The sequence below is a fragment of the Ursus americanus genome, chromosome 5 (assembly GCF_024610735.1).
Source record: "Ursus americanus isolate L20-20 chromosome 5, mUrsAme1.1.p, whole genome shotgun sequence".
NCBI lineage: Eukaryota > Metazoa > Chordata > Mammalia > Carnivora > Ursidae > Ursus > Ursus americanus.
In genome coordinates this window covers 86,172,041-86,184,490 of record NC_142131.1, presented here as the reverse complement: position 1 = coordinate 86,184,490, position 12,450 = coordinate 86,172,041, and the positions used below count along the sequence as shown (strand labels likewise).

At 42.5% G+C, this 12,450-nt stretch overlaps 1 protein-coding gene across 1 annotated transcript; it reads left to right on the top strand.

Moving 5' to 3' along the window:
- Positions 1-242: 242 nt before the first annotated feature.
- Positions 243-1,196, top strand: LOC123791192 (olfactory receptor 2L8-like). Its single transcript, XM_045795829.1, has one exon. The coding sequence runs from the start codon at positions 243-245 to the stop codon at positions 1,194-1,196; it is 954 nt and encodes a 317-aa protein (XP_045651785.1).
- The last annotated feature ends 11,254 nt before the right edge of the window (positions 1,197-12,450 follow it).

Sequence of the window (12,450 nt, the reverse complement as noted above, 5' to 3'; positions counted from 1 at the left end):
TATTATTCTTACAAATTTACACATTTCCATGAAATATTTTGGAGACAGTTGTATGTGTCATCAAGATCATCAGGGTATTATCTAAGAGGTAAAAATTGTTTTTCAAACTATCTGTTAAATTTTTTGAGAGCTGCAATGTGTTCTGAATAAATCACAGTGTAACCAAAATAATGAATTAATAAGAGATTATTTTTCTATACTCAATATGTGTTTCTCTTTAGGGAAAACTAAATTAATGTCCCATGGAAAATATTAATGAAACATCTACTGATTTCTTCTTATTGGGGTTATTCCCACCATCAAGAATTGGCCTGTTTTTCTTCATTCTCAGTTTTCTCATTTTCCTAATGGCTCTCTTTGGCAACTTATCCATGATCATCCTCATCCTCCTGGACACCCATCTCCACACACCCATGTATTTTCTACTTAGTCAGCTCTCCCTCATGGACCTGAACTACATCTCCACCATTGTCCCCAAGATGGTTTCTGATTATCTCCTTGGAAACAAGTCTATATCTTTCATCGGGTGTGGAGTTCAGTGCTTCTTCTTCATTGCTTTAGCTGGTGCAGAAGGATTAATATTGGTGTCTATGGCCTATGATCGTTATGTGGCTATTTGCTTTCCTCTCCATTATCCCATTCGTATGAGCAAAAGAGTGTGTGTGCTGATGATAATAGGATCTTGGATAATGGGCTCAGTCAACTCCTGTGCCCACACTGCATATGTCCTACATATCCCTTACTGTCGATCCAGAGCCATCAACCATTTCTTCTGTGATGTTCCAGCCATGTTGACTCTGGCCTGCATGGACACCTGGGTCTATGAGTACACCGTGTTTGTGAGCATTACCCTCTTCCTTGTGTTTCCTTTCATTGGCATTGCATGTTCCTATGGTCGGGTTCTACTTGCCATTTGCAGCATGCAGTCCACAGAAGGGAGGAAGAAGGCCTATTCAACTTGCAGCACCCACCTCACTGTGGTGACTTTCTACTATGCACCCTTTGCTTACACTTATTTACGCCCAAGATCCTTCCGATCTCCCACAGAGGACAAGGTCCTGGCTGTCTTCTACACCATCCTGACCCCAGTTCTCAACCCGATCATATACAGCCTGAGAAACAAGGAGGTGATGGGGGCCCTGAGAAGAGTGATTCTGAGGTTCTGCTCTGTAAAAATGGAACAACATTTTCACTAGTCTTCCTGCTTAGAAGTACATTAATTTCACCTTGTACATTCCTTAAGAACAATGTCATTCCAGGATTGAAGACAGGGATTACATTAATGTAGAAAATTAAAATAATAGAGATTTAACAAAATTATTATATATTCCTGATCACTTTTTTGTGATAATTTTTCTTTTTATTTCTTTTTTGGTACAAATAATATATTAACTGCAATTTGAAGTCTAAGGACTATAGATACTCTCAATAAGACAAGTACATAAGCAATACAATAAATAGGACCACAATAGCCAAAATATGGAAAGAGCCCAAGTGTCCATTGACAAATGAATGAATAAGGAGGATGTGGTATATATACCATTATTTAAATCTATCTATATCTATATATTTATATCTATATATATGTATATAATAATATGTAATATTATTCTGCCATAAAAATGGAAGTAATTCTTGCCATTTGCATTGACATGAATGAAGCTAGAGATTATTATGCTAAACAAAATAAGTCAGTCAGAGAAAGACAAATATCATATTATTTCACTCATATGTGAATTCAAGAAACAAAGAAGCATGGGGAAAAGATGATATAGAGGCAAACCAATAAACAGACCCTCAACTCTAGAGAACAAGCTGATGGTCCCCAGAGGGGAGGGTGTGGGAGATGGGTTAAATAGGGGATGGGGATTAAGGAGTGCACCTGTGATGAGCAACCAGGTGCTCTCTGCAAGTGTTGAATCAACACATTATACACCTGAAACTAATATTACACTGTCCATTATCTAACTGGAACTAAAATAAAACCTTAAAAAAACTTAAGTGGTGACAAATTATGTAATTTTAGCTGCAATAGACAATTTGTTTGTGTAGCCAGCATAGAATGCTGTTAAGATAACTCTGTTCAATGACATTAAAGTATGTAAAGGAATTCACTTTGCATTTAATTGCTGCTAATAGTTATCAGTATATACGCTTGGAAACAGGAAGTTTTTTTTAATGTATATCAAATACCAATCCTGTTATTGATCAATTAATAAAGCAATATAACTTAATTCTTCCTGGAAAAAATTAACATATATATATATATACAAAACACTTAACCATAAAGAAACAAATTTAGCACATTTGAAAGTGGATAATTCCTGGATTAATGCCAATCTGTATCTTAGCTATGGTTCTGTGAGATTTCATTTCCACCCACAGTAGACAGACCTGTAATAGAACTGTCGTGGCTGTTATGTTTTGATGACCTTCAGAAAGGTGTTCTTCTCTGTTCTCCATGCCACCAGTGGTTCCTATCCTAACAATAGCCATCCTTATTTGTCTGGACAAAATCAACTTTGATGCTTAGAGCTTTTCTGATTTAACTGAATTATAAATAGAAAATGCCTGGTAACAATCAGAGTTCTAAAGCCCATGGTTCATAATGTACCACTGGTAACAGTATGATAGTTACCAATGTGGCTACTTCATTGTAATCCTTTCACATAAAGGAGATTTAGTACAACAGTATTTCTAACAACTTTTAATAAATATACCAATGCTTGGGCTCCCTTGGTGGCTCAGTCAGTTAAGCTTCTGACTCTTATTTTTGGCTCAGGTAATGTGAAATTGAGCTCCACATTGGGCTCTGAGCCAGCTGTGGAGCCTGCTTAATATTATTTCTCCTCACCCTCTACCCCTCTGCACACTCTTCTAAAAAAATAAAATAAACAAAATAAAAAAGTGTACAGATGATTATATTCCAATATATAATGCAAAAAAAACCCAGTATAATTTATTTTTTTATTTTTATTTTTTTTATTTTAATGATTTTTTATTATATTATGTTAGTCACCATACAGTACATCCCCAGTTTCCGATGTAAGGCTCAATGATGAATTAGTTGTGTATAATACCCAGTGCACCATGCAATATGTGCCTGCCTTACTACCCATCACCGGCCTATCCCATTCCCCCATCCCCCTCCCCTCTGTAGCCCTCAGTTTGGTTCTCATAGTCCATAGTCTCTCATGTTTCATTCCCCCTTCTGATTACCCCCCCTTTCTTTATCCCTTTCTTCCCCTACTGATCATCCTAGTTCTTATGTTCCATAGATGAGAGAAATCATATGATAGTTGTCTTTCTCTGCTTGACTTATTTCACTTAGCATTATCTCCTCCAGTGCCATCCATGTTGTAGCAAATGTTGATAACTCATTCTTTCTGATAGCTGAGTAATATTCCATTGTATATATGGACCACAACTTCTTAATCCAGTCATCTGTTGAAGGGCATCTCGGCTCCTTCAACAATTTAGCTATTGTGGACAATGCTGCTATGAACATTGGGGTGCATATGGCCCTTCTCTTCACTACGTCTGTATCTTTGGGGTAAATACCCAGTAGTGCAATAGCTGGATCATAGGGTAGCTCAATTTTTAACTTTTTAAGGGACCTCCACACTGTTTTCCAGAGTGGCTGTACCAACTTGCATTCCCACCAACAATGTAGGAGGGATCCCCTTTCTCCACATCCTCTCCAACAATTGTTGTTTCTTGCCTTGTCTATTTTTTCCATTCTAACTGGCGTAAGGTGGTATCTCAGTGTGGTTTTGATTTGAATTTCCCTGATGGCTAATGATTTTGGACATTTTTTCATGTGTCTGTTAGCCATTTGTATGTCTTCATTGGAAAAGTTTCTGTTCATATCTTCTGCCCATTTTTTGATTTGTTTATTTGTTTCTCATGTATTGAGTTTGAGAAGTTCTTTGTAGATCTTGGATACCAGTCCTTTATCTGTAGTGTCATTTGCAAATATATTCTCCCATTCCGTGGGCTAACTCATAGTTTTTCTGACTGTTTCCTTGGCCGTGCAGAAACTTTTAATCTTGATGAAGTCCCATAAATTCATTTTATCTTTTGTTTCTCTTGCCTTTGGGGATGTGTCATGAAAAAGTTTGCTTTGGCCGATGTAGTAGAGGTTGCTGCCTATGTTCTCCTCTAGAATTTTGATGGATTCCTGTCTCACATTGAGGTCTTTCATCCATTTGGAGTTTATTTTTGTGTATGGTGTGAGATAGTGGTCAAGTTTCATTCTCTTGCATGTAGCTGTCCAAATTTCCCAGCACCATTTATTGAAGAGACTGTCTTTTTCCCACCGGATGTTTTTTCCTGCCTTATCAAATATTAGTTGCCCAAAGAGCTGAGGGTCCATTTCTGGGCTCTCTATTCTGTTCCATTGGTCTATGTGTCTGTTTTTGTGCCAGTAGCATGCTGTCTTTGTGATCACAGCTTTGTAGTACAGCTCGAAATCTGGCATTGTGATGCCCCCAGCTTTGTTTTTCCTTTTCAACAGTTCCTTGGAGATTCGGGTCCTTTTCTGTTTCCATACAAATTTAAGGACTGTTTGTTCCAGTTCTTTGAAAAATGTCCTCGGTATTTTGATCGGGATAGCATTGAAAGTGTAGATTGCTCTGGGTAGCATGGACATTTTAACTATGTTAATTCTTCCAATCCATGAGCATGGAATATCTTTCCATCTTTTTATGTCTTCCTCAATGTCTTTCAAGAGTGATTTATAGTTTCTAGAATATAGGTCCTTTACGTCTCTCAAGTTAATTCCAAGGTAACGTATGGTTTTTGGTGCTATTGTAAATGGGATGGATTCCCTAATTTCTCTTTCTTCGGGCTCATTATTCGTGTATAGAAATGCAACTGATTTCTGAGCATTGATTTTGTATCCCGCCACGTTACGGAATTGCTCTATAACTTCTAATAGTTTGGGAGTGGCTTATTTTGGGTTTTCCATATAGAGTATCATGTCATCTGCAAAGAGAGACATTTTGACTTCTTCTTTGCCGATTTGAATACCTTTGATCCCTTTTTGTCATCTGATTGCTGTTGCAAGGACTTCTAGTACTATGTTGAATAATAGTGGTGAGAGTGGGCATCCTTGTCGAGTTCCTGATCTTAAGGGAAAGGCTTCCAGCTTTTCCCCATTGAGGATAATATTTGCAGTAGGCTTTTCATAGATGGCTTTTATGAGATTGAGAAATGTACCTTCTATTCCTACACTCTGAACGGTTTTAATCAGGAAAGGATGCTGTGTATTGTCAAATGCTTTTTTGGCATCGATTGAGAGGATCATATGGTTCCTGAGTCTTTTCTTGTTGATATGCTGTATCACGCTGATTGATTTGCGAATATTGAGCCACGCTTGCATCCCAGGTATGAATCCCACTTGATCGTGATGGATAATCCTTTTAATGTACTGTTGGATTCTATTAGCAAGTATCTTGTTGAGGATTTTGGCGTCCATATTCATTAGGGAAATCGGTCTGTAATTCTCCTTTTTGAGGGGGTCTTTGCCTGGTTTGGGGATCAAGGTAATATTGGCCTCATAGAATGAGTTTGGTAGCTTTCCTTCTGTTTCTATTTTTTGAAATAGCTTTAGGAGAATAGGTATTATTTCTTCTTTGAATGTTTGGTAGAATTCCCCAGGAAAACCATCCGGGCCTGGAGTTTTGTTATTTGGAAGGTTGTTTATCACTGACTCAATTTCTTCATAATTAATTGGCCTGTTTAAGAAATCAATTTCTTCCGGTTTCAATCTTGGTAGTTTATAGGTTTCCAGGAAGGATTCCATCTCTTCCAGATTGCTTAGTTTATTGGCATATAGCTGTTGATAAAAATTTCTAATAATCCTTCCAATTTCAATGGTGCTCGTCGTGACCTCTCCTTTTTCATTCATAATTTTAATAATCTGGGTCCTTTCTCTTTTCTTTTGGATAAGTCTTGCCAGTGGTCTGTCAATTTTATTGCTTCTCTCAAAGAACCAGCTTCTAGTCCTGTTGATCTGCTCTACTGTACTTCTGGTTTCTGATTGATTGATTTCAGCTCTAATTTTGGTCAACTGCTTCCTCGTGCATGGATTAGGCCTGTCCCTCTGTTGCTGTTCCAGCTTCTTGAGGTGAGAATATAAAACTGCATTTTAGATTTTTCTATTCTTTTGAGTGAGGCTTGGATGGCTATGTATATCCCCCATAGGACTGCCTTTGCAGTATCCCATAGGTTTTGGACTGTTGTATTTTCATTCTCATTGGTCTCCATACATTGTTTAATTTGATTTTTGATTTCCTGGATTATCGAGTCATTCCTGAGCAGGATGGTTCTTAGTCTCCAAGTGTTTGTGTTTGAGTTTCTTCCAAATTTTTCCTTGTGGTTGAGTTCCAATTTCAGAGCGTTGTGGTCTGAGAATATGCAGGGGATAATTTCAATCTTTTGGTATCGGTTGAGACCTGTTTTGTGTCCCAGAACATGGTCTATTCTTGAGAATGTTCCATGGGCATTAGAATAGAATGAGTATTCTTTGGTTCTGGGGTGTAGTGTTCTATATATATCTATGAGGTCCAACTCGTAGAGTATGGCATTCAAAGCCTTTGATTCTTTGCTTAGTTTTTGCCAGGGTGTCCTGTCTATTTCTGAGAGTGGAGTGTTGAGGTCCCCTACTATTAATGTATTTTTATTTATATGTCTCTTTATTCTGGTTAAGTGTTGGCTTGTGTATCTTGCTGCTCCCCTGTTGGGGGCATATATATTTATAATTGTCATATCCACTTGTTGAATACTTCCCTTAAGAATAATATAGTGCCCTTCTGCATCTCTAACTATAGTCTGTAGTTTAAAATCCAATTTATCTGATATGAGAATTGCTACCCCAGCTTTCTTTTGAGGTCCATTTGCATGAAAGATGGTACTCCATCCCCTTACTCTCAGTCTGAATGCATCTTTGGGTTCAAAATGAGTCTCTTGTAGACAGCAAATGGATGGGTCATTTTTTTTAACCAATCTGCAACCCTGTTGCTTTATGGGATGGTTCAAACCATTTACATTAAGACTGATTACTGAGAGATATGATTTTAATAATGCCATGTTGACAGTAAAGTCTTTGTTTGTATTGGCTGTGACTTTCTGTTCTGTATCACTCTTGGGGCCTTTTTACTTTTATAGAACCCCCCTTAATATCTCCTGTAGGGCTGGTTTCGTGGTTACAAAATTGGTTAGTGACTGGCGATTCTGAAATGTCTTTATTTCTCCATCAATTCTGAATGACAGCCTTGCTGGATAAAGGATCCTTGGCTGCATGTTTTTCTCTGAAAGAGCTTTAAATATGCTCCCCCAACCGTTTCTCTCATTCCAGGTCTGTGTAGACAGGTCTGACGTAATTCTGATGCCTTTGCCTTGGTACGTGAGAAATTTCTTTGCCCTGGCCGCTTTCAATACTGTATCCTTGCATCTAATATTTGTGAAATGCACTATGACGTGATGTGGCGTAGGTTTGTCGTGGTTGAGCTTGGGAGCAGTCCTCTCTGCCTCTTGGACATGAATGTTTGTTTCCCTCGCTTGATTAGGCAAGTTTTCAGCTACAATTTGTTCAAATATCTCTTCTAGACCTCTGTTTTTCTCCACCCCCTCAGGGATGCTGATGATTCTAACATTGGATTGTTTCATTGAGTCAGTAATCTCCCATAACCTACATTCGTGGGCGTGGATTTTTTTAAGACCATCTTCTATTTTCATTTTTTCCTCTATTAACCCATCCTCCAATTCACTAACTCATTCCTCTGCTTCTGTGACCCTGGCCGTCAGAGCCTCTAGTTTTGCCTGTATTTGGCTCATAGAATTTTTAATTTCTGTCAGATTTGCTCTCATTTATGTCCTTAGGGATTCTATATTCTCAGTAACCTTTTTGTTAATACTTTTTTCAATTCTACTCATCATTTTGACCATCATTAGTCTGAATTCCATTTCTGATAATTTGGTTATATCCATATCCATTGTTTCTGTGGCAGAGGCCACAGACTCACTGTCTTTTCTTTGCTGGGGGAGCTTCTCCTTCTTGTCATTCTGATGAGGAGAGGTTGCGGGGTTTCCAGAGCCCAAATTATTGACTGGGTCCCAGGCCATGCCCCTTGTTTTATAGGGATCTTAGGGATGTGGGCTTCTTCTTTAAAGATTTTATTTATTTATGTATGTGGCAGCCAACCAGCGAGAGAGGGAACAGAAGCAGGGGAGTGGGAGAGGAAGAAGCAGGCTCCCAGCAGAGGAGCCCGATGAGGGACTCCTTTTCGGAACGCCGGTACCACGCCCTAAGCCTAAGACAGGCACTCAATGACTGCGCCACCCAGGCACCCGGGCTGTGGGCTTCTTGATTTTTCAGCCTGCCTTCTGTGTTCTGGGGGAGGGGCCTGCCGCGCCGATACTCAGGCAACCCTGTTTGGGTAGAGTCTCCACGTCCCCTGCGAGGGGGGATGGGGATGGGCACTCTCTCAGCCGGTATTTCCAGGCTTTTGTTCTCTGGGGGCTTTCCCTGGCGGTTTGCTGTGCCTCTTCTGAGAGTCAGAGCAGCAGCGGCCGAATTTCAGCCTCTGTCACAGAACAGAGGGATTGCGGCCCGTTCTCTACTAATGTTCTGGCCACTTTAACTCTGTTACTGTTGGTGCTGCTCAACCCTGCAGCGTCCCGGGATGTGTGCCCCACACCCGGCGTCCCAGCCCTCACTTCTAGGGCCGGCGCATCTCTGTCCTTTGTGTTTCTAACGCCGCCAGCCGCCAGCCACCCCGCGCACGCTCCAGAAGCTCCCGGTCTCAGTCTGGATCCAGTGAGCGCACTGGGATTCTGGCGTTCCGCGAGATGCCTGGTGGCTCGCGTACCCGGCTCACGGTCTCAGTCTGCTGTTTTGCCTGTTTTGCGGGTGCCGACCACGAGCCCGCCTGCTCCCCCGTGCAAGTGGCTACCGCTTCCTGGCGCCCGAACGCGGCGGCTCCCTCCCCTTTCCGTTTATCTTCCGATATCTGTGTACGGTTTCGTGGCTCCCCGCTTCGTACCTCAATACTCAGCGCTGGAGATGTTCATTTGTCGAGATCTAGATGTGTCTTCCTGCGTCTCAGGCTGGTTCTGTGGTTGTTTAGGCTGGTCTGGTACCTATCCAGCTCGACTTGGGGGACCGGCTGAAAACGGTGTCTCCTACTCCTCTGCCATCTTAACTCCTCCTCAACCCCAGTATAATTTAAAAGAGATGGCAGCTTTTTTTTTATGTAAAATCACATGTTGTTTTCAATGCTAGGCACCCATAGATTTCCATTTAATCCAGGATGAGGTTCTCAGGCCTGTTCACCTGTTTTATTGGTACAACACTTCCCTTATTTAAACCTATCCGAGGAAAACAGTGTTTCTGTTTTCATAAATGTAAGTCAAATATATTCAATAACCATGTTATGATAATAATTCTTTTTTTTAAAGGGGGAAGACAAGGTGATATAAATTCACTCTATTTGGCTTGCAATCCAGAATTTTTTGATTTTGAATCCTATTAATAGTGATTTTTTAAGGAGCCTGGTGAAACCAGAAATGCCATTCACTCTTTCTGTGCTGGGAACACGTTGAAGGTTGGACACAGAAACTGAGAGTCTCTCATGATGAGCGCCACTGCACAGGACTGGGGTTACAGGGCAATGATGAAGCACTTGTCCTTCACCAGAAGTCCTGTCTGTGCTCAGGGAAGTACAGGGAGGGGAGTTCTCATCCACCCACTGGGTCCCACTTGAATCTCATCCCTTCAGGGAGCAGGTATGCCAAGGGGTCCCCTGAGATGTGCTGTTATCACAGAAACACTGCAAGGCTGTAAAGTCTTGAGCATAAACATGTGAAAAGGGGATGAAACTAAGAGCACCACTTCCTTCCATGTGCTTAAATGTCTCCTCTGTAAAGATGCCTCCTACTTCCCTTACTTTTCGTCTTTACCCCATCTCTCTTAACTGATTAGAGCATCTGACACAGGTTGCATGCTTTGGTTTTATACATTTGTATGATCATGGCTCTTATCTGAAAAACTGCTTCAGCAAAGTGTTTTCTAATTGTATCTCTGATAGTAACACCAAATTATGCTTTGACCAAAGAACCAGTCTAACCTGAAAAATAAAACTGATTCATTTCTTTTTTTAGGCAGACTTAGATTTATACCTAAGATACCTCCATGAAAGGAAATTCAATTGAATATTCACAAGATACAGTCTTCAATTACCAGCTACTTTTAATTGTAATCCAAACTAAGTGACTTCATAAGTGGGTGTGTAACCTCGGGACAAAGCTTTGCTAAAGTCTGACATGAACCAGGAAGACTGGGAGTTCTGTGAGGGCAGGAGCTCAGTAGTTGCTGCTTCCCACTCAATCTCCAGCAGCTGGAGCAGGTCAGTAGATACTGGTTCTCCCTGCTGGGAAAGAATTAGCATGTGTGTATGTATTTTATTTATTTATTTTTATTTTGAACTGGTACCCAAAGATGGGCAAGTAGCAAAGTCAAGAACCAGGAAAGTGCACCACAATGTAGTTTGCAGAACCAGAAGGGCAAGCAGGACAGAGAAGATGCAGAGAGAAAACAGCAGTTGGAACGTGACCCCTCACCTGGGACAGCACTTTAGGGATGGGGAGGGGTTGGGCAAGATGCAGCCAAGACTACTTCCCAGGAAACAAGTAAGGAGAGATGTACTTAGAAAGAGAGCTACAGCCGCCTCACTCCCACATGCAAGCCCAACAGCCCTGCTGGTAATCAGCACAGAGGACACAGAAGGAGTGTGAGCTCTGGGGTGGCAGGAAAGCAGGGGTACAGCAGGAGCACCAGATCTGTGTTGGCCAAAATAAGAGCTCTAGTGTGTTAGGAGCACAGCCAGTGCCACAGGAGCATGAGTTCTGGGAAAGTTGGGGAGGTCCCCATGCACCCACAACCCGTGTACCCTGTGCCCCTCCTGCAGGGACCTGGGACCAGTGGCTCTCCAGAGTGGACTTCAGAGCCTCCCCACCCAGTTTCAGCCCCACTGGGCCTGTAACCTTTAGGGATTGGGCTAGTGTAAGGAGGACACCGTGGCTGAGGAGGTGAGTGTGGAATGCCTTGAGCTCCCATGCCCAGTGCCAGGGATGGATGGGCTCTGCCAGCCAACTGGCTTGGGTATCATCTTAGGGTGCCCCCAGGAACTGGGGATGGGGTCTAGGGATGGGGTCAGTGCCCAATCCTGCTCTCCCTTTTCCACAGGTGTGCGTGGCTCCTCGGAGCCAGCTCTGCCATGCTTATAGCCCCCTCAGGTAGGGTGCAACCTGCACAGTTCCTCTCCAACCATGGATTCCACCTGGGCAGGGAGGATCCCAGTCAGCCCTGGTGCAGGGCAGGGTTGAGGAGTGGGCTTCTGGGGATCCCAAATGACCCTGAAGACACCAGCACTGATGGCGAGCATTTGGCTTTTGTTCCTTTTGGGGCAGATGTCCCCCATCTACCTGCTTTTCCCTGTGGGGACTCTGTCCTGTGTGCCAGGACAGGGCTCCTGACAATACCCTCAGGAGCACTTCATCACCCCACCCCCTCTTCCTCCCTGGTCCAGCTTCCCAAGTTCTGACCAGTGCCTGGGCCTGAGCAGAGGAAGTGCTCAATGGGTGGGAGGATCTCCCCAGTATCTGAGGGTAGTTAACCAGCTCATCCCTCACACCAGGAACTAGACTAGGGATGCACTAGATGAAGCCTCCCTTCCTGTCTTCTGGGGAGATGGGCAGGGCAGGAGGCCAGAGGACCTGGGTACACCTGGGCCAGCACCACAGTTACGTGCCTGGTTGGTGTAAGTGTTTTCTAGGAGTGGGAAAACTCTAGTAAGGGTCATCCTCTGCTTTTACAGCCCCTAGTCATTGCTTAAAGTTCATGGAATGTGCTTTCCCTTATCTATGCCTTTATCCACTTGCAGACATTTTTACTTTGATCTTGACTTCAGGTGGAAACTGAATAAAAAGAAGGTGTGGTCATTGTTATTGCTGAGACTGCTGCCTGTCATGGCCAGATGCAGTCAGCCTGCTCAGTGCAGAAGACAGGGCCACTTCCATGCCGAAGACACACTTCAGGGTTGTTCGGTCTCGACTAGGTTTGCCACTGTGTTCTGGTGGGAGCTGTTGTAGAAAGTGCTAGGGGAGGCTCCAGGTTCAGTCCTTAGCTGAAATAAAATGTGTGGGGTTTCTGCTGTTGTGTTCTCTCCCCACGCTTAACTTAAAAAGGGGTACGGTGGCAAACAGGCGGAGGTGGGTGGAGTTTGTTCTTGGGTATTCTAATACAGATTATGAATGCATTTAGCCCTTCACCAAATGCTAAAAATGCTAACTTCACTTGCTCCCAGCCTAGAATCAGGAGAAAGGGTTGAAGGAGGAAAGATTTTTGGAACATCCAAATGGATTAGATTCTACTGTACCCAGATGGAG